This window comes from Rattus rattus, chromosome 15 (genome assembly GCF_011064425.1).
Source record: "Rattus rattus isolate New Zealand chromosome 15, Rrattus_CSIRO_v1, whole genome shotgun sequence".
In the NCBI taxonomy this organism is placed as follows: Eukaryota; Metazoa; Chordata; class Mammalia; order Rodentia; family Muridae; genus Rattus; species Rattus rattus.
In genome coordinates this window covers 78,903,265-78,931,139 of record NC_046168.1, presented here as the reverse complement: position 1 = coordinate 78,931,139, position 27,875 = coordinate 78,903,265, and the positions used below count along the sequence as shown (strand labels likewise).

Here is a 27,875-nt window from a genome sequence, read left to right as displayed (position 1 = left end):
GGTGAGCATAAGCCCTTCAGCTGACCTTGGGGTTCCCCTCAGCTATGTTCTTTGCTTCCTCACAAACAAATGTTTGTACAGCATGTCACGTGTCACCAAAGCCTGTTTGTTGGCTTGCTTGCTTCTGAACGCCCAGTGGCCACATCCAACATGCTCAGCTGATGATGATGGGAACTAAGATGTGAAAGAGTAGGAGCCTCATAGTTTGCTCTTACCCACACCACGTCAGTATCTGCCCTCGGTCCTTCCAGGTCGTTAAGTAGGATTTAATTTCAGGATTAGAAAAATTTAAATTTGCTATTCAGTATGGAAAGGGAAACTTGGAGAATGTGTAATCGTTGCACGGAATCTCCTCCAATGTCAGTTTTCACACAGCTTCCTAGGAGCCTCATTCTGGGGGATGAAATTCTCCGGACAAACTCAGCACCACATACAGGAGAGAGGGACATTTTTCTCTAAGTCTCTGTTTAGCTCGATACATCATTTTTCTTCCTTTATCTCTGTAATATATGCTTTTTGCTGGCTTCTACTAAGGATTACAGAATGCTTATTCCTGAGAGTTATTAGCGCCATTTTTTTTCTGCATTTTCCTGGAGAGAAAAAGGCATACTTTAAACATATTTTTAATTCTTTAAGAGTTTCACACAATGCATTTTGATCATATCCCCTGATTTCTCCCAGAAGCACCCCAACTCCCCAGCTCAGCGCATCCTCGTGAGCATACTTTGTAAAGGAGCCTTTAACAGTACAGGAGCCCTCAGCACCCTGCACCACTGAGCACTGCTGGGACCTGCTCTTCTGTAGGGATTGTGGCCGCCTGTTGATTGAAAGCAGCATTTGCCCTCTGGCATGCTTCAGAACTAACACCCTTGAACTTTTGAACTCAGAGTAACTTCTAGATATCTTTTAGAAGAAATAAGTAATCTAAAGGCAAGCATTTGTGTCTTTCAAGAAACAAATCAAATAGATTTCAAAAAAAAAGTTTTATTTTTAGCCTTTTAATGGTTTCTTAGAATTTAATGTTTGGAAATGTATTTGAAACAAATATAACTTCATGTGAGGTTTTAAAAGGACAATTCTCCCTATAAATTGTTTCAATAAAAAATTAATGAAGGTGGATGTAAAAGTTATTTTCAAATGATAGTTTCAAGGATATTAAGTTGTAATTGGTTTTAAGGAGAAGAACTCATATTTAAGCCCCAAATAATGCATTTAATCATGCTGTGAAGTCTAGACACTAGAAATTTATTAGATCGCAACTATCAAAATAATGTTAAGGCATTTAAATTATAGAGCAGGTTTCTTATCCAATATCATATTTCCACAAGAAACAGTTTTTAGACCTTGAATAAAATAACTGTAATCTGAAAGTCCATTCTGCCTCTTTCCACAAACCTTAATGAATTGGTGAACACGTTCACTTCTTCAAAAATTATGAGAGAAATGATACTTATCATAATAATTGTCTTCTTAATTGGAAAAGCTAAAGTGTAATTGGCCTATAAAAGCTCACTGATGGGGCTAGGGAGATAGTTCATTCAGAAAAGGGCTTTCTGTGCAAGCATTAGGACCCCAGCACCTACATAAAAAGATGGGTGTGGCTGTGTGATCTGTTATCAAAGCCTTGGGGAGATGGAGATAGATGGAACCATGACGGTCATTGGCTGGCTAGCCTAGACAAGTGGATGCATGCTGAGTTCAGTGAGAGGCACTGTCACAACAAAATAAGGTGGAGAGCAATTGAGAAAGGTACCGGAGGCCTCCACACATAGGCACACATGCATGGGCACACTCACAAACACATGCGCACACACATGAAGCTCAATGATAATCAGCCTAAGGATCTTCAGACTCTGAAGGGAAGATTTTATTCTGGAATGTGCATCGCTAGCCACCTTCAGCTTCTCTAGGGAAGGGCCTAGTGCAGGAGGAGTCCTTTTGTTCTGAACAAGCGAGAGCCCCAGGAATCTGTTGGACTTTAAAAAGCCTTTCAGCAGTCAGAAATGATGTCTGTGCTGGGTACAGGGATTTTCATGCACAAATAGGGAAATATTATTCCACAGAGTACCCAAAACCACTCTCTATCTGCCACTTGGGTTTGCATTTTAATGTGAGAACTGCATTTGTTTTATGGAGACCAAAATGTTCAGTGACATTTCTTCTGGAAACCTCTCCAAACAAGCAGATCTGTAAGATGGCTTACAGGAATACCCACAGCAGTCCCAACTGAAAAGAGTACCAGCCGACACGCTGTACCACCTGGATCTGGAACAAGTGGACAGAGTTGTGCTAGCAACTGAGCTGAAAATGGCCGCCGGCTCTCACCGACTCCAGCATCCATGACTACATAGATTATCCTATTAGGCTCTTTCCTCATGGGGATTGTAATTCTTTCTCCACCAACTACTGTTCTGAGAATTAATAAGTGTTGACTATGCCTCCATTTTCCTATGTTTAAAATGGGCATTCTTGAATCAAAAAATACAGAACTGTGAGGTTTAGAAGGCAGGCAGGTAAAGCACTTGCCATGTGGTGTACCAGACTTAATCTTTTTAGCTTCTGGACATTCATTAAGTGAAAGCACTACTTAGAAAAGAAGATAATGCTTATGGGGGGCATGGCAACTTAACACTTGAGTTTTATTTTGTAATGTCTGCAAATGTACTCAAGGAAATGTATGATTATATGTACCATGGGTATGTATTATCTATGAATAATCAAGGGAGTAATATAGAAGACCCCATAAAAATTGGAGCAAATGTAACATGGTGCTGAACTTTTAGAAATAATAGTAAAAATTAATTTATAAATAAACAAATAAGCCAACTATCTAACTGGAATTGTCTTGAAATCTCAAAATTTTTTGCGATGACAAAGATAAGTCTTCATAGTTTGTACTTAATAAAATTTATGTCTAATCTTCAGGATAGACTTGATGACAGTTCACTATACATCCATATTCTGTAACTTCTTTCATCTAGTTAGAGATGACAGTAGACAGAAATAAATGAGTCGCCTTTGCCTTCAGGACATTTAAGTTCTTGATCCTCATCACCTTGTCCAGTCTTTGTTCTTTGAGAGGCAGATCATTTGCCCATGAAACCTTATCCTCCTTGTCTTCATGTTCATATTTCTGTGATTCTTTAGGTATTCTGGGAATGGCCTGCTATGCATTTCGGTTATCCAGAATCACGGTCTCTAATGTCCTGTATCCCGAATCTTTGGCAAGCTTTGCATTTTAACTCCCAACCTACTCATATTTTATTTTGTTTTGTACTCAAGAATGTTTGAATTCTCCTGCATCCCTGAGATTCCACAGATGTTGATTTACTGCAGCTGAAAGGGCCTCATTCTTTCATCACCGCCAGCCTGGATGCGTTATTTGCTTGTCTAACCTCGGTGGAGATTAAAATCAAATGAGGAATAATGGATACAGTGAGATGCAATTGCCATGGTTCTCAAACTTCCTAATGCAGTTCCTCATGTTGTGGTGATGCCCAACCAAAATTAATTTCATTGCTACTTCATAGCTGTAATTTTGCTGGTGTTATGGATTGTAATGAAAATGATTGTGTTTTCCATTGGCCTTAGGTGATCCTTGTGAGGGTGGTAACCCATGAGTTGTGTACTATTTATTATAAGCATGGATAGAGAGTGAATAAGAAGCCAATTCACTTTTTCATGTTATGATGATGCCTTTCATGTCCTATTGTGACCTTGAAACTGTGGAAGCTGGATAACTAAGACTCCCTGTGTAGAATAGTCGTCACCCACTCATGAAGAACTGTATCCAGTGCGATTCTTTTTCACCTCTTTGTTCCTCCTGTTCCCTAGGCTTTCTAGTAGCTCCGTCATCAACATCATTTGATTCTCTACTTCTACCTCATTATTTCCTAGTGAGAGCAGAGAGAGGTAGGGGAGAGAGATCATTTATGCCTGCATTAGCAAAATCAAACTTAACCATGTAGAAAACTGGTTAAATAAATGTAATTAAAGAAAAAATGAATGCAGAAATCTTAGCTAGTAATAATGGCCATTAACAACATCTTGTTAATGTTGTAATTCTGAGGACGGGGCTTATTTAAGAACAAAAAAAGAGAGGATTGTACGTGAGTATTCTGAATTCCCGCTGAAAGTCATGATTTCTTAACCGTCACTGATCTGGGTGGTTGGGTCACTTTGTATACATAATTGAGATAGGCCAGAGAATAGTTATAACAGTAGGCACTTGTTCCAGCCAGCAGGATACACCTCTTTTAATCTTTATGATACCCTCCGGGTATCCCCACAGGACTCCTGGAGTTCCTGTTTTCTAGGAGTCTAGAGATCCTCTGTCTCATAAATGCTGGGGCAGGATGGGTGATGGAGCAGGAATTGGACAGGAATAAGAGATACATATGGATGCTGTTGCCCACTGATGTACAAAGAAACTAGAACCACAAAGGTTCAGTGTAGCTCAGCTCACAGGGTAAACTGGAGATTTAAGAATCTTGAGCATTTTTGATGAGGGTAACTAAGCGTAAGAAGTAGAGTTGACACGCCACGTTTCCACTCTGGGAAGCTCCAAGCTCTTGTGGGGAGTGGCAGCACGGCTGGACCAGCATTGCAGAGGATTAGAAGGGGAAATTTAAGGCTTATCTGTTGAAATGGAATTCTTCAAGTCAGGAAACTCAAAGGAATGTGTAACAGTTACCAAGTTCAGAATCAGATTAAGTCAGGGGAGAGGGAGCTGGGAAATGTCTACATTTCACTAGATAACAAGGATGGAATGAGCCAAGAACTCAGTTGGGGTTTGATGGAATGACCCAGATTGTCCAATGAGCCGGAGTGCACGTGAGCCACACCCAGGGGCCTTGGCAGTGCCCCTTTCATAATAATATAATGATAATAAATGCCCGTAAATGAGCTAAGTAGCGAAGCAGTCTGTTCTTCAGCTTGCTTTGCCTTGGGAGACGGAGTTCTGTAAGGTGTCCACTCTAAGCATACCTAATCCTGTCACTGAAGACTGGCAAGGGTTTGAGCCCCAGACAAAAGATGAAGCTCAGAAAGAAAGAAAAGCATCTATGTTTAAAGTATTAACTGAGTCACCAAGTAACGTAGCTGATCTTATTTCTCTCATTAACTTGGTGGCATCCAGTGCCAATCATTCAGGTAGTCTCATTTGCATATTGTCTTGCCACTCCCATCAGCTGCCATTTCTCCATGGAAGGGGGCTTGAACTGGAGATAGCAGAGATTCTCTTCCCAAGACCTGGTATGAGGATCTAATAAGATTTGGGTATCAAGGAAAAAGAAAAAATTATATGTATAATACAATATATATTATATTACATATTAATATATAATGATATAATATATTATGTTATGTTATATTTATTATGTGTGTATATATTATATATTTGTAATATATACTATATATAACATTATATATAATATTGTTTTATGTATTACATAATATATAATATATTATATGTTATATCATATTATTGCCAGGGTAGTAAAATAGCTTAGCAGCTGGAGGCACTTATGCACAGAATTAACTACCTGAATTCAATCCTTGCATTCCAAATGTGACAGGAGAAAATGGTTACTGAGAGTAATTCTTGGATCTTCTCTCTCTCTCTCTCTCTCTCTCTCTCTCTCTCTCTCTCTCATACACACACACACACACACACATACACACACACAAATAAATGAAATTTAAACACAATAATTTAAAACAATAAAATAATTGAAAATTCCTCTTGACTTCCTCTGGCTTTGGGTTAGTTTCATTTGGTTTGTTTACGACTTTGGAGTGTCCCCAGTTCAAGACTTATAGTTCTATGGGATATAGTCTGTCATGGCAGAGAAGGAATGCGACAGAAGTGGGGGACAGCTGGTCACATTGCTTCAAAGTCCGGAAACAGAGAGACATACATAATTCTTGCATGATTCCTCTTTCTTATTAAGTCTATGACCTCAGCCCATGGAATGGTGCTGCGCACGTTATGATGGGTGTTTCTACCTCCGTGAACTCAATCTAAAGTATGCACGCCAGACATGCTCAGAGGTTTGTCTCCTAGGTGACTTTAGATTCTGTCAAGTCGACATTCAATATTAATCGCCACAGTCACCAGAAGCACTCAGGGCAGATGAAGTGTGTTTCAGCAGAGCTAGGGAGGACTTTTTGCATGCTTGTCAAGCGACTAAGGTTACACTCAAAGACAGTATTTGGAATTCTAGACGTTAGCAAAGAGCCCAAGAAGAGCCTTCCCATCATAAACGGATGAAAGTGATCTTTCGGGGGGTCACACTGGCAAAAAGAAATTAGCAGTAACCTACAACTCCTCACCGTTCATACTAGGTATTGAGTCTGGCTTAACTTCCTGGATCATCTCATACCTTTCTCATATGGAAGCATGCAATCCAAGAATATATTCATTCGTGAATATGAGTTGTATATGTGCTATATAAACATGTGCATGCACTTAAGTCTGTTCATAGTCTAATGTCTCTGAGAAACTCCCATTAGAAATCTCAGAGACAAAGCAGACCAGACTGAGCAAATCTTTCAGTCCATGCAGTTCACCCCAGATCACCCAGATTTAGATTCTAAGGGCGATCCTTTAAAAGACTGCCAGCCTCATACACTAGCTTAGAAAGGTTCAGGTATATACAACTGCTCTTCCCACTTTGCTTCTCAATTCATGGGGCCTTGCAGTCTCAGAGGTCTGAAGCCCCCAACTCCACTCCCCAACCTCCCACCCTCCAACCCCAGTACAAAGTGTCCACCGAAGACGATGAGCTCACAAGATCAGCCGCTTCTGTGGGAAGCTCCTCCCCTCCCAGCCTCTTGTGTTCTGATGAGTCTGACCCAGAGTGTGCCCTCAAAGCTCTCCTGGCTGGGCTGCTTCCTTTCCACTTCTGGGATCCTCGCACTTAGAGATGTCATGGCCAACTCCTCAAATTCCCTCATCTCCCCCTGCTCCCATGTTTCCATCCCCATTGTTGAATCCAGTATATGTAGAAGTCAGCAATTTCTAGTCCTACTGAAAGCCCTGCCAGCCCGCCGCTCTTCGGAGCCACACTAGTCTGACAGGCTTCTTGACTCAGTCCTGAACCAGTGGAACTGACCAGGTCCCTTGGCCTTATTGAATCTAATGCCTCGTGGGGTTGTTGTAAGGATTTGGGGAGGTGATATATGTGAAGGGTTCGTATCCTTTGCCAGGCTTAATCAATCTTAGCTGCCTTCTCCTACCAGAGTGGCCTGGAGCTCTTCTCCACATCTCCCAGCACTTAGCACAGTAATATAATTAGCAACATTAGTGTATCTAAAAGGCAATTACCATTTAATTGCTCTGGCCCCATCCAGACTGAAGTCGCTCTCCATTCATTTCTAATTTGGAGCTCGGCACTTTAGTCCCTACCCTGGCTAGTCGCACATTCACAGTCTTCCAGAGGATTCAAAACTAGCTCTAGGCAGCCACGGTTTGTTACAAGGTAAGGGATTCTGCATCAGTTTCAAGTGGCATCTTTGGGTGGTGAATGATCCTGGACCAGTTGCCCAGCCCTGCTTGGAGTGTCCTTCCACTCTGTGTGCCCCATCCCTACTCTCATTAAAATAGATTAAGCATCTTCATAGAGATTCAGATTTAGAAGCCAGCTTCAGACCTGCTATCTTAGGAGATACTTATCACATAGTCAACTTCAAGGAGTAAATGCCCCTCCCTCAGCCTGTGAAGTTGATCTTAGCACTTCTGTGAGGCCGTCATGCCCAAATGAAGGCAGAGCGCTGTGTTTTATCTCCTCCCACTCCAGTATCACATCAGAACAGCAGTCTCTAGTTAAGAATCCGGGTTTCTTTTTGAAACTTCCAAGGGAAATCTTTAGAAGCTCACATGTGCTTTTGAGGAAGCCTAAATTGCCTTAAGCCACACGGAAAGCATTTACATCTGAACCACTTTCCATGTGATTGTGAGTTGAAGTTAAAAAAAAAAAATCTAAATAACTTTTAGCAGTTTGAGATTTGGAACATAGCCTGGGCCATATAAATCCCCCTTTAGTTCCCTTTCTGTTAAATCTGATGCCAAAATAAATGGAAGCCATAGAGAACCTTTGAACTCCCCGGTTCTCATGTGACCTCAGTGAAGTTGGATTGGCAGAGCCAGTATTTGGTTTGCAAAAGAATATTTCTTTCACCCCTCCCTTATAATAAGGAATCACAGTTACCTTCCTGGGTAGAGGATATAGTATTACTTCCTGGACCCTTTGTGCTCCCGGATATGCACTAAAGAAACCCATTGGTGTGGTGTGGTCCTGGTGTGGTGACATCCAGGCTTCTCAGAGCCCTGCATCACAACTCTGTCTTCTTTGTGTCACCCTCTTCCTTTTCCCTATCATAGGCACCCAAAGCACTTGGCTTGGAGTTTAACGGTACCTCCTCTGCCCGTCAGAGCAAGTTGACATAGTTTTGCTAGGCTTCGAATTCCTTGTCTGTGACTAGTGATTAAAACCAATACCTCCCACATGGATCTCCTTTTTCTCTAAATTCTTTTAATTGAACAAATTACATTTACATACGTGTGTGTGTGTGTGTGTGTGTGTGTGTGTGTTTCATATTCCTTCTTCCCACCCCTTACCACATAAATAAAAAGCAGGTTCTAGTTAAGAAGAGCCCCAAGGTACTTTAAAACTTGCAGTGGAGATCTTCTGTGGTGAGCACATGGAAGGACAGCTTGCTGGGGTTGAGTTTCTCCTTCCACTGTGTGGGTCCTGGGATCAAACTCAGGTCATCGAGGCTTGGAACAAGTACCTTTACCACCATTGCACCAACTTACCTGTCCCCACTATTTTGCTCTTGTAGAAGTAGTTGCAGAGGTTGGAAGTGTCTGGAGACCCTTGAGATGAGAACATTAGGGTAATTCTTATGAGGGCTTACAAGTCAAGAAGACAAGGAACTAATCACAGACACTCATGAGGATTCTCTTGGGAACTGAAACACAGATCATCCTTGCTACACCATTTAAAGACTTTAGCTCCAGCCTATAACTGCCCTAGAGCTTTCCTGAAGGCTGACCTTGAGTTATTAACTAGGATATTTGATGGAATTCTCTGAATGATCAAACATTCAGACTGTAACAAGGAATCATCCTCTATGGGCAGGAAAAGGAAGAAAGCATACTTATGAAAACAAACTTCTCTGCCTTCCTAAAAGGTTAGTATGAGGGGGGATCCATGTGCTACTTGGCAAGACCAATGTGAGTTTTTTCAGCTATCTCAGACTCTTCAAGGCCACTCCTTCTCTTCTAAAAACTATTTTATATGATCTTTGGTAATTTCATCATAGCTTGGTTACATCCACTCTCCCTCCTGCAGCTGTTCCTAAATCCATCCCCTTCCTTTCCTGTCAAACTCTGTGTCCCATTTTCCCCACTTATGCTAATCTTTGCTACCCAAAATATTCTTAGATTGGGACCTTCCACTGGACCATTTATCAGTATGCCTCCCACTGTGGGGGTTTATGAATGTTGAATATAGCCTTTTTATTTTTAATTTCATTCAAGGTGTCCTAAACGGTATATAGATGCATGGGGTTCTTTATGAGGTTCAGAAGTATGAGCATTCGTGGCTACTAATATTGAAAGGAAAAGGGAAATACTAATTGCCATTTAAAAATCTGCATGACTTGTATAAATCGGACTCTGCCCTAAAGAAGTAAATTTATAGGCTTTATCTATTGGATAGAACAGTTATAAATAAATAAGGGGATGTAGTCAACAGAAAATCCTTATTTGCCAAGTATGTGTGGAGAAGCATTGAGAACCACTCATTCAAGGCTGTGTAACTCAGCTTCTCAGTGCTAGACCAAAATAACTAAGAACACAACTTAAATGGAGAGAATTTGTACTTCACAGATTTGGAGGTTCCAGACCACAGCCAAAGACTCTGCCCCTAATATGCCCATTCAGCTATGAACTCATCAATGAATCCTTCCTTGACAATGTTTCTGTGTGTGTGTGTGTGTGTGTGTGTGTGTGTGTGTGTGTGTGTGTGTGTGTGTGTATGCATTCACACCCACACAGGTCTAAGTGTGGATGAAGGTGCACACACAAATGTGTGTGTATACATGTCGAAGCCAGAGCTCGAGTCATTCCTAAGGAGCCATCTACCTTGTTCTTTACATACAGTCTCTCACTAGGGTCAGGAACTTGCTGGTTAGGTGAGCCTGGGTGGACAGTGAGCTCGAGGGACCCAGTACTGGTACTGTGAGCATGTACCACCATGTCAGGCCTTTTCTGAAAGCTCAAACTCAGGTCCTCATGCTTGTGAGGCAAAAACATAACCAACTGAGCCATCTTCCAAGGCTTTCCCAGTTACCTCTTCTTAGCACCAGTGTCTGGGGACAAAGCCTTCAACAAAATGAACCATGGGGTTGGGGGTGGGGGACACTTCATCTTCAAACCATAACACTAGATTCCCATCTTATCAGTTCCTAGCGCTGAGCAATTTGCTCTCTGGCCTTCTATTTCCTCAGTACTGAAATGAGAATGATATTAAGGATTAAATCATATTAAGTTTGCAAAGAAAGACAATATAACTTGTTAAGTTGGTGGTAAGTAATTTATAGTTCATAATAATGCATAAACATTATGGCTTTATGGTTGTGGCTACTAATATAACTATAAACACTGGAGAGAGGGAAGATGCCTGTGCCTGAAGCTGATTGGTGTTTCTAAGGAAAGAAAATTGACTACAAACCCTAGCTTCTCTATCTTAGCAGTCAATTAAGGAAATAAGGAGTTATTCTTTCCCATTCTAATGGATTGTGGGGCCCAGCTCTTCTACCCACTTATAATATCAAAATTTTCTTATCAAGTGCACATTAGGAGTTTCCCATACCCTTGGGGAAAAGTCTGGGAGATGCCAAATACTGGCTTTATCATTATGTAGATAAGGTATCTGCCAATTTCCTACCTCTATAATCTATATTTTCTGCCTTGGCCAAAGTTAAACTGAGAGAGAGAGAGAGAGAGAGAGAGAGAGAGAGAGAGAGAGAGAGAGAGAGAATAGAAAGCATGTTTCCTTGAAAAAGCCTTGGTTTGTGATACTTTCTGGTTTGTATCATTACATTATATTATATTATTCATTCATTATTATATACTATTTATTATATATTAATTATAGTTATATATTACATATAATAACATGAGAGCATTTATACAGGAACACTGTTTTGATTTCTCTACAACTTGTGTACCTTCATAAATCAGATACAGAATAGGACACCATCTGTTCTGGCAACCTCTTGGGTTACAAGGAAAGATGAAAGAAAAGGTTAGTAAAGAAAGCAGGGAAGGAAAATGGAAAGAAAGCAGGGAGACACAACTGGGGAAGAAGAAGGAAGAAAAACATGGATTTATGCTCACAACCAAGTCTCCCAAATTGTTAACAGTTGGGCGGTGATCAATGAAACTCTTCTAGAGCACAAGGGGGTACAATAATTATAATTATATAATATATCATTCGTTACATTAAATTCATTACATGCATATATTCATCCTAGCTAATTGTAAGCTCTTAATAAGAAGCCACTGAACTTGGAGTTAGGAAGAAATGAACGCAGGTGCTCGAGCCTGTACCAGCCAGCTCCAGTGTGCCACTTGACCAGGCAGTAGCACATGTTGTGACATTACAGGGTAGGGTGATTGATGACAGACCCCCAAAGCAATTTCAGTGCATGTAAGTACAGCTGAACACTCCAGCATGACAGCTTTGCTCAAGGAGGGACCCCACGACACCTGCCTGGGTTTGTGCAATCACTCTATCATGTACTCGCAAGGACAAAAACAGCATCTCATGCCCTCTGCCAAATGACACGTGACCGCAGTTCATCCCAGAATGGACCGTTGTGACATAACTTGACAAACAAGTATTCATCCAAAATGTGCCATGATGGCAGATGAGTGTTTGTGTGCCATGTTCTTGCCCTTGCTCTCCCAACACCTTTGGGAGAGAAGTCATTGCACCCTCTGTGCTCTAGAAGAGAGGTTCACTAATCACTGCCCAACTGTTAATAATTCAGGCGAGTTGGTTGTGAGCACAAATCCCATTTTGTTCATCTCCCTTCTTCTCCCCCTTCTTCTTGCCCAGCTGCTTCTCTCAGTTTCTTTCCATTTTCCTTCCCTGTTTTCTTTATGTTTCTCCCATCTTTCCTTGTACTCCTGCTTTGCAAAGGTACATGAATGGTAGAGAAGTCGAAACTGGCATGTTCCTGTATAATCTCTCTCACATTATTGGTCCCATTCTTAATTTGCCACCTGTTTATTTTGAAATCTGCCTTGCTCATTCTTTAGATTTTTTTCATGCATGAAGTGTGATGAATTTGACTTCTGGCTACCCTTGCTTCACTGTCATCGATTTATTCTCCCCTTTAGGGTCATTGGACAGTGATCAGACCTATATGGGAATTGTATATTTAGGTATGACAACACTATAAATACATTTCTGAGAATTCTTAATTACATAGTAATAGCTGCACCTTTTTGGTCACTGTTAAAAGTCCCTGGAGAGGATGGGAACACAATTCTCTTGGGAAGCAGTTCTGTTTTCAACAGCTGGTTACTGAAGCAAGCAGAATTCTCTTACACAGTATGCTGGAACGGTGACAGCGTACCAGGGCACGGCTTTGGCAGCCTAGTGGGGGTAGACAACCCTCAGCTGGTGTCAGTAAAGACCCTAACAGTTGGAAAGCCTAATGACTGGAGTCACAGGGATCTCCACAGGCACAGTTCGGCCTCCACCATGAAGCCCTCTGCAGACGTGCTTCAGATCATCGCCTGCACCGTTCTCATCCTCGTGAGCTTCGTAGGAAACGTGTGTTTATTTTATTCCACAAGTAAGTGCCTCACCGGGGGCCTGCAGACATCTTTTCTCCTCATTATCAGCCTCGTGTTTGTCCACCTTATTAAAAACCTGGTGGTGAACATCCTCAAGATTGTTTATTCTTCCGGTATCTTGCTGGACTCAGTTGGTTGCAAAGCTCTACACTTCACCGCAGCGCTGACAACTTCCCTGACCATCTGGTTCATGTTACTCTTTGCCTTGTTCTACCACCGGAAGCTTTACCAAATTGTCTACCCCTTGAGCGGAGCTGCAAACCTGAACCAACAGAAGTATTCTGTGAAGGGTATTTCTGCACTCTGGGTGGCTGGTGTGGCAGTGTATATCCCAGTGTTGATATATACTAGAAAACCAGAGAGCCTCAATTCTGGAAATGATACAGGCCCCCTGTCTACTAAAAGGATTTACATGGACTGCCTAAGTGGCTTTGCAAACGAGCAGGTAGAGTTTTACTATGGGAAAATATTCTTAGTTCTGATTGATATTCTTCCTCTGGCTATCTTAGTATTTGTCTGTTCCTGGATGGCTCTCCTCCTCTTAGAGAAGAAGAAGATGACATATGGCGACATCTGGGTTGGAGAGGATGACTCAGAAACGGAGGTCCTCCGAGGGGCCAAGTTCAGTATCTTGTTAATGCTGCTCATCACCACGCTTTGGGTCTCTCACTTTATCTTAGTCTATTTTTTGAAGGATTTGGCAGCGTGTGTCTTTATCCCAGCTGTTCTCACAGCCCTGTCCTCTGGCTTCTCTGCTCTCAGTCCTTTCCTGCTTATGTTGGTTAATTACAAAATGAAGCTGGTGTCTTTCTGTGGAGCCCAACGGGAAAAATCCACACCACAGCCTCCAGACGTCATTCTTTCTCCGTATGCTTAATGGCTGAGGGAATGGGCTCAAGTGAAGCTTGAAAAAGCTGGCCCTGTCACTGAAGGGCATGGCTGCAGCTTTCAAAGCCCTCAGCAAATTTTCCAAAAAGATGGCTAGAAAGCTGACTCCTCTAGGAATTGATTTCTTAGAGAGACTTTACAAGTAGATAAAAAAAAAAAATACTATGTTGTTATAAACTGAAGAAAAACAGCCATTATGACATTTACTATTTAGGCCAGTGGTTCTCAAACTTCCAAATGCTGCAACCCTTTAATATAGTTCCTCATGTTGTGGTGACCCCAACCATATTACTTCATTGTTACCTTATAATTGTAATTTTGTTACTGTTATGAATCATAATGTAAATATATGATATGTAGGTTATCTGATAGGTGACTCCTGTCCGGGTTGAGACCCGCAGGTTGAGACTACTGGTTTAGAATAACACTGTGCATGTGTGTGAGTATGTAGTTTTTCTTTTTCTTTTTTTTTAATGCAGAATTTGTAAAGAAAGTCAGTGATCATCAGCTTGTAGATGAGCTTAGCAGGGGAACCATGTTAAGTATTTACACTGTGCAATATGTTGTATTTTTCAAAAGCAACGTTGTTGAAACCGAGGTCAACACTTCCTAAGTGAATTCCTCTAAGTGTTCCTGAGGAAGCTGCATTTCTGTCCTGTTTTTCCTGAAAGGTCTCCAGACACACTGCAAGTGTGTTAGGTAGGTGTTCAGTGTTCAGTGTTTACAGGTTTAATTATACTATCTCATGGAAGCTGGGAGCAGATTTGATTCATTGTCCCTAACCTACGTCTTTAGTAAAATACAGCTAGATAAAAAGTATTGAATTAAAGTGTTAATATCCGCTTAGTCATATTCTCAAGAGTGGATGATGTACAGATATTCTGTTGCCCTTGGCATGTAACCCACTCTCCTTGCTTGATCATATAAACACAAAACTGCATTTTGGTTTTCCTTCAGAAAAGAAAGGATATTGAGTTTATAGATAATGTATTTCTTCTTTTGGTTATTAAATGGGTGTAGTCACAGAAAGACAAGAAAAATACAAGATAATTATTTGCTTTCTAGATTTGGATTCAATTTTAAAGGCACATTATAGTTCCAATTAAAATTAGACCAGTAAGGTTTTATCTCACTTTTTACTTTTTATTTGTGTAGTTAGGCACTGTAGCTGCGGAAACTCTTAGAGTCCAGTAAATAATTATTTTAAATGTCTATGCATAAATTTGTATACAAAGCAGCACGTTTAAATCTAAGTCTGAATAATTCTTAAAAAAAAAAAAAACTTTCTTGCACTAGCAATATACCTAGGGATTTTCCTGTAGTTCTAGTGAATAGATCTCTTGATGCTGAGATTCTTGCTCTAAAAAGACTGTCACAATTATAAATCTGGATGCCATTTACAGAAGAGTCTTAGAATATCATAGTTGCTAGGCAGTGCTGTAGAGAAAGTAAATTTTAAAGAAACCAAAGCCACAATTCTGTAAGGACTGTGCACCAGTGTGTGTCCCTTGTTTGACACAGAGAATGTTTTAAAAGTCAGACTTAAGAGCTTCTGAGACTTCCGGGTGGTCTTCATGGGAAATGCTTAGTTGAGTCCACCGAGGCAGTTTAATCAGAGGGCACCAGGCACATATCCTGGATAATGAAGTTAACATCTGGAGAGATGGAGGATGTGGGGAAGAGGTCGCCATCTTTTAATTAAATGCAGATGTAGCCAAAGCTAGGAATAGCCATTGATCTTAAGTCGTGGTTCTTAAATGTGGTTCTGGGACCAAAACGAAACAGTGTGACCCAGGAACTTGTTAGAAATACAGATTCTGGGACTTCACCTCAGACCTGTGGAATCGGAACGTTTGGGTTGAATGCAGCAATGTCTTAATGAACCTTCTGGGTGAGCTTCATGCATGGAACAGCTTGAGAGCCACTAGTCTATGACTGCTCCAATGTTTAATTCTCACAAATGGTCGGAATAAAGCCAAGATAACTGACTCAAGATGTCCTCTTCAATGCTCCTTGTGTGTGTTGCTGCCATGTCTGCCTCCCTCAAAAACAGCAATCAGGTTTGCCATCTGCGTTCCATACATTGTCAACAGTAACTGCCAAACAAATAAATCCACTGTAGAAATTAAGTCAGTTTTGCAAAACTGAGAATAAAGCATGAAACTTCAGGTGTGCAAACAATTTGAAACTTGGATTTGGATGGTTTCTTATAAGTTTCTCAGGATCCAGATTCCAGATCATTCCACAATTCTGTCCAGAAACCAGTGCAAAACATGGCTGGCTTAGACCCAGCTCTTCCTCCTCTTCTTCTTCCTCCTCCTCCTTCCCAGATATTTTCATCTAGCTTTGAGCTCATTAGATCATGGTTATGTCCTTGTAGAGTTAAGTTTCATCTACAACAGAAAGTCACGTGTTTTCTGAATGACCTATACAGTCCACTCTTTCAAATAATTTTCATCTTAAAACTCTTGTTCGCTCCTAGCCCTGCCAAATTCTTGCTGAGCTCTAGACTGCATGGGTGAGGAGCCGAGAGAATTGGCAGACACTGTCAAGGTAGCATGCTCAGTGGGTAAAAGTAGGTCAGGACTGTTGAGAGAACTTGGAGGTATTTCCTGACTTCATCTTTGACCATACAGCATCTTTCCCTGACCCGACACAGGATTCTCATGTCATCTCTCTTATGGCTCCTACCAGACTTCCAACTGACCGGTTTCTTACCAGGCTCACTTTGATCGCACAAAGTACCCTGCTCTATTCTAGTTCACTCAGTGTGTCATTAGACACTGAGTCCTTTCTCAGCCTCAACTCTCAGAGACTCCTCCTTAGAGTCTAAGACATGCTCAGGAAGTCAAATGATCCTTAGGAACTGGTCATTAAATTTTTGAAAGAGACAAAGATGTGCATGCTTGTTTTTCTTGACTGAGATATCTCTTAGTTCTGCTGCAGAAGAGAATAACTGCCCAACCACAAGCTCTCTCCCTCCCCTATGTCTTGGTTCATCTTAAGCTGTATCTTCATTAAAAGTGACTCCGGGAACTAAACATATTTTTCTTTTATTGTGAGTCTATGTGCTTTGTTTTTAGCCTTCTCTTGTGTGAATGTTGTGAACATGGAGTCTTTCCATCTTCAAAAGGTATTGTAAATGTAATACTCATCTTATATCCCATATATAGACACAATACAGATCCGGAAGAATTTAACTATCTACCAAAAGGTTAAAACTAGTCTTCCCCCATCACTAATGGTTTAGTATAAGTTAGCTGATTCTTAGTATTTGGTTTCAGAAACCATAAATTCATAGCCAGATCATAGGCAACAATTTTTAAATTAAGAGTTAAAACTATTTTTAAAAAAGACCATTATCTAATTATCTACAGAGATTTATCAGAGAAATACTGATCTCTAGCAAGAGTTCTACTATTACAGCACTGTCTTAATTACCTTCTCAATAAGACGTAATATAGAACATTCATACATTGTAAAATAAAAAGATCTTAGCTGTGTGATAAAATAGCAATTCATGGGCAATCAGAAACAATTAATTCCAGGTCACCTCATTAGCAAATGCACCCGTGGCTCCAGTGTGACACTTTATAGCACTTAATGTTAGGTCTAACTTGGAGTTTTGTTCTGTAGGTTAAGTAAATTCATGATAAGATTCTCAATGTCATTAGTAAAACACATACTTTTGTGAGCCATGAATTTTCTAAGTTCACCCATTGTGAAAAAGAATGATTGTCATAAATCTAACATTTACTTAAAGACGAAACTGAACTACTAAATCAACAAACTGATGGTGTGATATGATGTCTATCATATCAGTCATACCATACCTAGTTGGTGTAAGGTGTTCAACAGACTTCTGTCCTTCTCAATGGCAGCAATGATCACATCTGGCTTTCTACTTAGGATCTTAGGAGTAACTCACTGGGTGTTATGGTCCTTGAACACTTGGAGCAATACAATCTAGGGATGGATCTATGTTGTGGGATTTCTAATCAAGACAGCTGACAGTGTAGCCATGTTTCGGGGCAGCCCAGGACAGCTGAGAACCTGAGCCTTCTGGCAGGGAGAGATTTCCATTGACTGCCCTTCTCTTGACTTCATGATTCAGAACCTTGGCCATGACGTTCCTGAGTTTTGCCATCTATAAAATTGGAAGTGCATAAATGCAGATCATAATTTACGATGTCTTCTTTTCTCACAGAACTATCCAAAATAAAGTCACATTAAACACATCACATGTGACTTAAAAACAGGAAGTGTTTGATGCAGAGACAGGGTTACTCTAGTGTTGCAGTTTTAGCAAAAACTTGATGAGGTATGGGGGGTGCGGCGTGGTGCTTGGCTTAAAATTCATAGTTTTGACTGTGTGTCTATGAGGCATGTACATAACCTTTCAGAACCTCTAGTTCTTTATCTCAACAATGGAAATTATGATGATGTTTGTAGAGTCTTTATGAGATAAAGCGATAGAGAAAATATGTAAAGTCATCCAACCCTACGGGCTCTGGAGATGGTTCAGAAGGTAAGAGAGAACCTCAGTTTGGATCACCAGTACCCACATTAATTGATTGGTGTGGTGATGCAAGCTTAAACCCAGTGCCGTGGAGAGTGGAGATAGGAGGATCCCTGGGGCATGCTGCCTACCACCCTAGCTACCAGCTCAGTCAGAGACCTTGTCTCAGGAGAATAAAGTGGAGAGTGAGAGAGCAGGACACCTGATGTCTTCTTCCAGCCTGCACAATATGCATGCACAAATACACAACATGCACTCATGCTCATGTCCATACACATATACACACACGTACCACACATACCACACTCACACACATTCACACACACACACACACACACATGTGCGACACACACCACACTCTCATACATACACACACACCACACAGACATACATGTACCACATACACACCACACACACTCACATATACATGTACCACACACACACACACACACACACACACACACACACACACACACACATACTAACCCAGTCCTAGACCTCCCTGTACAGTTTTCTTCCCATATTGTTCCAAGTGCAGCCCACAGTACCCTCTCCCCTGCAGCACCCTTACTCTGTTACACGGACCTCTTTTGTTTGCTCTCAAAATACTCAACTGTAGTTCTCCAAACACGCCAGAAAACTTGATATCCTAAGAACACACTGGGCCTGGAAATCCTCCCATGGTCACTCCTGTCTCTCACCCAGGTCTGGTCCTAAAAGGAAAACTAGAGTGGCCAGTGTGAGATTCACTCTCTCTTGGGGATTCCCCTTCTCAGTTCTCATTTTTAAGTCTCTGTGCCCATGCTACTAGGACTCCCCCAAGACTCATTCTTGCCTGACTCTCATCTGCACCAGACAGCCCTTCCCATCCTCAGTCCATGTACATTAATTTATCACAGCAAGCACCACAGTAGGCTTGCTTCCTCTAGAACCGTATGTTCCGTCTTCATGTGGAGCATGTGGTCCTGTCCAGCATGTACATTCAGTCTGTTCCGTAAGGGAAGAACTGGGGAGACCACAGCTCTGTGCTTTCCCTCTGTCCCTCGGATGTGCTTCCTGGCACGTTGTGTGCTGTCTCTTTCTAGTAGGAATTTCTTGCCTCTCTCATTTACCGGCTTCAAGAGTAGGCATTTAGCAACTGCCATGCTTCTGGCCACTGTCGAATCAAAGAATGAAAAAGAAACTGAATCCAACATTTGGAATCGGTTGCTTCCTTGCCAGCCAAGCCACAGAGCCAACTGGGGACATTTCTACCCAAGCCTTCCAGGTCTTCGTTCGTAATATTTTTTTTTAGTTCTTATATTGAACAAAGTAAACACAGTGTCTGTCTGCAGGCCTGCAACTTGAAAATGTATCTGAGTATAAATTTGGCAGGGGCTCGGGGAGTGTAGGGAGTGGTGATCTTTTCCCAAGTGTTAGTGGATTACAGGGTGAAGAAGTGAGTCTCCATGCAAATCGACTGACGTGACCTCACCCCCGAGCATACTCTGCTCATATATGTTGACAAGCCCAGCTTATTTTTAATTACCTGGCCTCATAATGTGCGTGCATAAAAGTAGGAATGGAGACTTTGACAGGAGGGAGAAGAAATGTGTGTAATTCCAGCCCTCAGAATGACTCCACACTAACTCCTTCTAAATGGAGTGAGGCAATACATTTCCAAAAGAATTTGGGTAGAGCAATTTATGTGATGTGTGAGTGTAGTCACAAATCAATGTGCTTTTTATGAGCCAAGCACACCAGAATGTGTGTGTTACCACGAGTGCCGTTCCTCAAAGCGATTCTGTTGGCCATTCCAAGGTTTTTCCACTGATGTTGCCATTACCACCAGATTTTGGCAAGTCTTCATTTGGAGTGACTTTTTTCAGAGTCTGTCTGCAAGTCACACACACACACACACACACACACACACACACACACACACACACACCCCTCCCCAAAGCATACAACAAGGATGGAGTACTACTCTAATGACCTGCTCCTTTCTCTCGCCACATTTGACTCCTTGCTCCTTTGAGGTTTTCCCCCAGCTTGTGGGAGTAGTGGAGCCATCACTGAGGAGACCTCATGGGAAAGTGACAGAACACCGACAGATCCTTTAGCACCGGAGAGGTTTCTCTCAGATAATGGTACTCTCTGAGAGGCAGCAGACTCCCACAGACCTCCACACAGCTCGCTCCTTAGTTCACTCTGTACTTTGAAAGCCATGCCTCAGTTTGAAGTTTGAGTCAAGTTGTCTTCCAGTTCCCTGGGCTCATCCAAACAAGAGGACCAGGATGTCCCCAGCAGCTTCTGGAGAGCCTGCAAGCCTTCACTACCTGGCTAGACCTCCCATGTCTGAATAGTTTCCTTCTTGTGGAAATGTTTGTACCCAAGTGAGAGTTAAACTACTCAAATTTATTTTCTTTCTTTTTCACTCTGTCCACCTTGCATCCTCTCTCCTAAACTTCAGAAAGATTATTCTTTTCAAACATGTGACAGACACACCTACATAAATAACAATACAGTGAAGAGAAATTAAAAGCTCAATGGAGTCTGAACTGGGAATAGTTCAGTCACTTTGCAACACTCCACTAAAGGGGCCAGATATACAGAGATGTGGGTTGTAGACTGGGGGCGGGGGAGCTTCACTACAAGCAAAAGCCCCCAGGAAACGGAAAGCAATAAAAAAACAGTAACTTTCAGGGTTGGGGATGATGACATCTGGTGCTATAAAAAAAAGTTTAAGGAATGAAGCTCTGAGATCCTAAAGCAGTAGTGGTTCTCAACCTTCCTAATGCTGTGACTTTCATGTGGTGAGTCTCAATCATAACATTATTTTCGTTGCTACTTCATAACTACAATTTTGTAACGGTAAATAATTTTGGAGATAGAGGTCTGCCAAAGGGGTTGAGACCCACAAGTTGAGAATTGCTGTGGTCTAAAGAGTCCACATGTGTGACTCACAGTAGCTGAAGTCACATACAAAGGTTTCTGGAGACCTGAAATGTATTTTTCACTTAAAGAGGAACCTGATCTTGTTGGACTGGGTAGGGGCAGTCCACTTGCAGTTAAGCTGACACCATGGGCCAGGGGAAGGAAGGTCTTGGAGTCTTTCTGTGCTTGCATTTGGCATGGCTTCCTGCCTTCCACTTTGCCCACACCATGTAAGCCCACACCAGTCATAAGAAAGCAAGACCCTTCCATCCTCCGGTTGTAAAGGGAAGGAAACATAATCCTTACCTCGTAACTTTTTATTATGTTTGCAAAGGTTTTCTTTCTTTAATAATGGAGGCTGTAAAACAATAATGGTTACTTGCGGTAATTTATTTATTAAATTGAAAAATGTGTTGCCGTTGTGGCATGACTTTCAAATGATCAAGAACATATCACTCTCGGTCTTAGAATACAAATGAAGTCAACAGTCTTGGCAGGAGCCACCAACTAAAAAAATACAGGGGGGTAGTGGCTATGCTCACTGTTTAAAACCCCATCCTTTCCTGCAATCTGTCTTCCAACGTTCAAACTTAAATGCATTGCATTGCCAGGCCTGAGCAGAGCAGCCTAGGAGGGATCTGCTGAACTGGGGTACACAACTTAGTATTTCCCATGAGCATCCGCCTTCCACCATGGCTACTGGGAATGTGGACCCATGTCACCAAGCCAGGGCTTTAAATATTTTTAAAACAAAGCCAAAAATAAAAAAAGTTTCATGTGAAGTCACCGAAGGTCTACAAGTTGGCAACTCATTTGTTAGAGACGTTTTTTCTTTCTTTTTTTCTGTAAGACTCCCACAATTTATTTTAGAAATCAAACAAATAAATCCCACCTGTGGGACAGACTTGGCCTTGGCTCACGGATCTCCAATATGTACCTTGTGTGGTTGGACTTCCTGTTAGGAAATATAGGTCATCAGTTGGGAAAGGGGGCTTTGGGCTTCTAAGCTAGGTGGATGGGAGGAGGGGAAGAATGTGAGAGACGCATGGACCAGATTCCAGCTCACCTTGTCTTGTGTCATCATTTGAAGCAGCTGCCTAGACAGAGCATCATCCCCAACCCCCAATGTCTCAGAGGAGGATGAGCATCATCCCCAACCCCCAATGTCTCAAAGGAGGATGCTGATAGCCAGTGGAAAGGCACACCAGAAAGGGCAGAGAGCCAATAATGACCACAGAGACAACTAAAAGGACCACTGGAAATGTGGCCCAGGGTGGATAAACTGTGGGGATTTCCACACATTGGAAGTGACAATGTAAATACACCCAGAATGACCCCTTGAGAGAGAGAAGCTGTGAAACCACACAAAAGGAACTGGGTCACAGACAAAGCAAACTTTCCTAAAGGAGATGGCTCTGTAGGAAGCAACGGAATGTTCCAAATGCCAAGCTGTACTGTCTTCTGGCCTGCGGAGTTTAAAACTCGCACCCCCACCCTCCAAGGGCAAATACAAAAGCTGTGGGTTTGCTTTGAAGTGACAATTCGTGTTGTGCATTCTGCTGGCTTGGCTACACTTGCATGAACATTGCCTTTTCTCCTGTGAGAGCCCGGAGAACGGACTCAGTAACTGCACGTTAATCGAGCTGCCTGAGGCGTAGTCACCTGTGGTTTGTACTTGGTCATTTCTGTGCATTCAAAGATCTCTAGTTCCCACCTTTAGTGTAGTCTTTCTTCATCGTCTCTCTGTATTTCCGTATTCTCTGTGGTGCTGGTACATTGCTGTCCCATTCTGGACTACCTTGCATTAAGATGGTGTGATTACGATAAGCAAAGAAACAGTCTTACCTCAAATCTCTCACTTCATTTCGTTCTCCTGCCCATGCCACAGGCCTGGATCATTTTGTGTCATTTTAATTGCAGCAGGTATGGGCCATCCAAGAAAGGTTTACGGTGTGACTGGATGGTGGTACCTGCTCGTGACACACGGTGTCATCAGTGTGTTTTTCACTGAAGTCATGGAAATGGTCTGAGGATCCACAGTTCATCAGAGGGGTGCAGACCAAGGGGGAAGAATGTAAGCTAGAGGAACGGCTGTCTGCCGATGACAGTTTACGGTCTGGGTTGTCTCAGCACCTGTGACTGTGTGGAAGAGAAAGTCACAAGGACATGTGTCTCCCTCTGAAATGTTCTATGAGGGTTACAGGGGAAGTAAAGCGCTTTGACATCAAAGCACTTTGTTTCATGACTAGTTTTTAGATCTTTATCAATAACGAGATGTCTGGTTTTAAATTTTACTTTTATAGATCTCATTTTTTTTCTTTAAAGCTGTAATTTTAGAAGAGCCGCATCCATATATCACAAATAGATCACTTCATTTGAGTTTGGGAACACTGCCCTAATCTGTTCCTGGATGGTTCTATATTGAAATTAAGACTGTGGGTGACACATACATGTGGAAAGGGAAGAGGAAACATGAAGAAATAAACTGGGTCATAGGTTTGAGGTATAATTGTTTTTCTGTAGCATTGCCGTGCCATTTTAATGATTTAAACGGGGGAATGGACCAAAATATCAAGAATGTGTTTAGGATAAGAGTTTCTTTTTAAGGAAATAAGCCAGCGAGCCAGGAACGACAGCACATGCTGGTCACCTTCAGAAGCACAGGCAGGAGAATCATTGTAAGTTAGAGACCGATTTGGTCTACATTGTTCCAGGCTAGTGACAGCTGTACAACGTGACTGTCTCATTAGTGTAAACTTAAAAGCCTGCTTAGACTCTTGGTCTTCTATGAAGAAGCTCACTGTCATCTGTCTATGCACTTTCACTGTCCAGTCAGTTTTTTGCATTTAGCAAGGCACCCCTTCCTGACAGAATCAAAGAGCCAGGCACCAACCCTTTACAATTCTCACACATGGAGACGTAAGACAATTTGTGTAATAAGAAAGACACGCTGCAGAAAACAGAATCCTTTTTCAGTGTCTGAGAGCTGACAGAGGATAACGGCTCTCCAGAGCGCCACTGGGAGATCTCCATTTCTGTTCCTGACTAGCACACACGTAGGTGCCTCTGTCACTGACGACGGTGATAAGTGATGGGAAAGGAAGCGGCGAGTGATGTATCTCTCCCTGACAGACTTAAAGGATTGCCACAGGCATCCCCGAGGCAAATGCTGACTGAGGACATTCCGGTGACTGCATCAGGCCACTCAGGCACTCTCAGACAAGGCGGCTTAAGGCAGAAGGCATCGTAATAACTCAATTCAAAATCTAGACTTACAGCCCCACCTCCTTCCCTGTCTCCCTCATCTCCCTTGTGGAATTCTAAATTCTAAAATAGCCATTAGTTGGTATCTAGCCTGTGCCCTCATGATTACTTATGGCAATGTTGTCTTCTTTGCTCCCTACACATCAACCAAGGATATACCCACAGAAAATACCTGAAGAGTTTCCCTAACAGTTCCAAGAGATTGTCTTTCCATAAAGTTCAAATGTCCACCCGGGGTAAGGTGAGAGCAGGGTGCAGGCTTTGTTGAAAACTAACATATATCATGGGGGGAACGCTGACCCCGGTTACTGCCCAGGAAAAGATAAGTGCAAATCAAGTGCAGCAAAGGATTATGGGTGCTCCCTGGGGAGTGGTGCTGTGGACTGAAGGAGCTGAGCTCAAGGCTTTTGCAAAGCTTGGCTTTGGCGGGGAGGAAGTGTGCCTCTGGGCAATGCTATTACCCAATTACCTTTTCTGGTTTTATTTGTTCAAGTGGAGATAATACTTTTCTTTGTAAATAGCTGACCTTTGGCCCTCTTTTTTTTTTTCTGCTTCTGCCTTACCCAGGATATTATAAATATTCGACCTTACTCAAAATGTACAAAGAAGAATAATGGAAGCCCCTGAATACCTTGATTTGGATGAAATCGACTTTAGTGATGACATTTCTGTAAGTATGCCTCCTTCCAAGCCATGTTTTCAGTGTTCGACCTTCGTACTTGTCAGCCACTTTGTGTCGTCTTATATTTCCACACCTCTCCCGACTACATTTATGAACTGAAAACAAGCTCTATAACAGACACAGTGTGGAGGGATCTAATTGGGTTTGGGGGATCTAATTGTGTTTGGGTTTCAGGGGAAGGGGTGCAAGACATTCAGCCTTGCTTAACATTCTGTTCCTAAAGTTCCAAGATCGTTTTCAAATTAGCTATGAGTCCACGAACGCCCGCTCCTGGTTTCCTTACATCACCACTACCATTCTCTCAAGTCCACAAGAACACACACTGAAGCCAACTTGACATTCGATAAAAGATAAAGAGAGGGTGTGGGACAGATGGTCGAGCATTTCAGATCAAGTACTGCTCTTCCACAGGATCTGGGTTCAGTACCCAGCAGCCAGATCAGGTGGCTCCCAATCGTGTGTAACTCCAACTCCCAGGCACCTGGTGTCTTTTAACCTCCATGGACACTGCACTCATTTGCACATACATGTGCGCACACACATATACAAAACCAATATAAATATTAAGATAAAGGGAAATTTCCCAATCACAGAAAGCATCAAACCACAGATTGGCCACTTGGGAATACTGACATACATTTGATGGAGGCCAAAGCAGCTGACCGCTGAGGTCCTAATCATTCTGTGATGCTGTGGGCTGATGACTCCCTCAGTCCCCCCACACTCATGCCCAGCTTCTTCTCCACTCATTACAGCTTTTGTCCTGAGCAAACTGTAGAGATCACTTGCCTAGAGCTGCATGTGATTCCTCCCATGCCATGGAAAGTTCTGGCACCCGGCAGCACGTTGGCACTGTCACCTCAGGAGCTCACAGCTTCAGACATGATTTTCTTTTCTATCTCAAGGCCTGGAGCTTTGAGTTGCCACTGGATTTTGCGCCCAAACTGTGAGCTTCCGTTGACAGGCATCTGGCTGGACGTTTATTCCTGTGCTGGACTCCACAGTGTGCATAGCAGGCCTACTGCACATGACAGATTGCAGGCATAGATATGATAAATCACCTCTTTCATACAGCTTTGGATCATTGTAGGTTGGAACTAGAAAAATATGTCTTTATTATGCAGCCTCCTTTAGCTTCTAGTTAATTTTTATTGGTCATTTTTCAGATGAATGTGAAGTAAGATTCTTCTTTTTCATGCTGAATATGCATGTGTGTTTGTGTGTGTGTGTATGTGTGTGTATGTGTCTGTATATCTATGTGTTTATATGTATGCATGTGTGTCTGTGTGTTTCTGTGTGTTTATATGTGTGCATGTGTGTCAGTGTGTGTTTGTGTGTGTATGTGTATCTATGTGTTTATATGTATGCATGTGTGTCTGTGTGTTTCTGTGTGTTTATATGTGTGCATGTGTGTCAGTGTGTGTTTGTGTGTGTATGTATGTGTGTGTTTCTGTGTGTTTATATATGTGTGTGTATGTGTGTGTGTGTGTGTCTGTGTGTGTATCACTGTACTTGACTTAAGAAAATGTTAAGAATGTGGTTCTTATATAACTATTCTTCTCAAGGTATTTGTACTTGAATGAAAGCCAAAACCATGAGAGGTAGTGTATAATTTGTTGGAGAGTTGGAAGAGAGAAAGGTTGGATTATCATTAGGAGTTTTTTAGTAGCTCTTGAGGCTTGGTGTCAGAGTTGTAGTTTAAGAGTTGATCTTTATGTGTCATCATTTTTGGTTTTGTTTCAAGCACTTTGTTTATTCATTTGTATACCTGCCATGCTATAGACAGAACCCACTGAACCACTCATTCTAGGCTGTTTGATTATAGTCCCAACCCTTGGTTTTATTAGACATAGTATCATTTTAATTAATTAATAACAATAATTAAATAATCAATTAATAATTTGCATCCCAAATGTTGCCCCCTCCTGCTTCCCCCTCCCAGAGTTCATTACCCCATCCTCCTCCCCTTCACCTCTGAGAGGATGTTCCTCTCCAGGCATCCCACTTCCGTGGGACATCAAGTCTCTACAGGATTAGGCACATCCTCACTCACTGGGGCTAGACAAGCCTCGTCTGCCAGATGTGTGCTGTGGGCCTTGGACCAGCCCTTGTATGCTTTTTGGTTGGTGGCTTAGTCTCTGGGAGCTCCCTAGTGTCCAGATTAGTTGGCACTGTTGATCTTCCCAAAGGGTTTCCATCCCCTTCAGTTCCTTCACTCCTTCCCCTAACTCTTCCATAGGGCTCCCTGATCTCAGTCCAATGGTTGGCTGTAAGTATCTTCATCTGTCTCGGTCAGCTGCTGGTACAGCCTCTCATAGGACAGTCATGCTAGGCTCCTAGACAGAGTGTCATTATGTAGCTCAGGCTGGCCTTGAGTTTGTGATCTCCTGACTCCTCAAACTCTGAGGTAGGCGTTATACAACTGTCCAGGTTGTGTTTTAAGAAAAGAGTCTTTGAAGGCAATCAACCTGGACTCCTAGCTTCTCTTGCCCTTCGTTGGCTGGATGATTTGAAGCATATAAATTTCTTTCCTGAGATGCTCATCTAACTTTAAAATCGTTTTAAAGTTTGGGTGAAATGATAATATATGTGGAACACTTAGCTTGGCACACAGTGAGTTACCCTTTCAAATAGTAGCCTTTGTTATTGTTTCAATGAATAATACAATAATATTTATCTGACCAATAGTGGAGAAAGAACTCGAGGGAAAAGACCAGGCATGGTGTCAA

At 42.0% G+C, this 27,875-nt stretch overlaps 2 protein-coding genes across 2 annotated transcripts in view; both read left to right on the top strand.

The window, feature by feature from the left end:
* The window catches only part of Sncaip (synuclein alpha interacting protein), a 136,190-nt gene that overhangs the window by 40,548 nt on the left and 67,767 nt on the right, over positions 1 to 27,875 (top strand). The window contains exon 2 of the mRNA XM_032885561.1: positions 25,032 to 25,134. Coding sequence (XP_032741452.1) covers positions 25,078 to 25,134 — 57 coding nt within the window. The 5' untranslated portion in view covers positions 25,032 to 25,077. The remainder of the gene's footprint in view (positions 1 to 25,031; positions 25,135 to 27,875) is intronic.
* Positions 12,743 to 13,851, top strand: LOC116884460. Its single transcript, XM_032885560.1, has one exon. It carries the CDS (start codon positions 12,783 to 12,785, stop codon positions 13,752 to 13,754), a length of 972 nt encoding a protein of 323 aa, XP_032741451.1. The 5' UTR covers positions 12,743 to 12,782; the 3' UTR covers positions 13,755 to 13,851.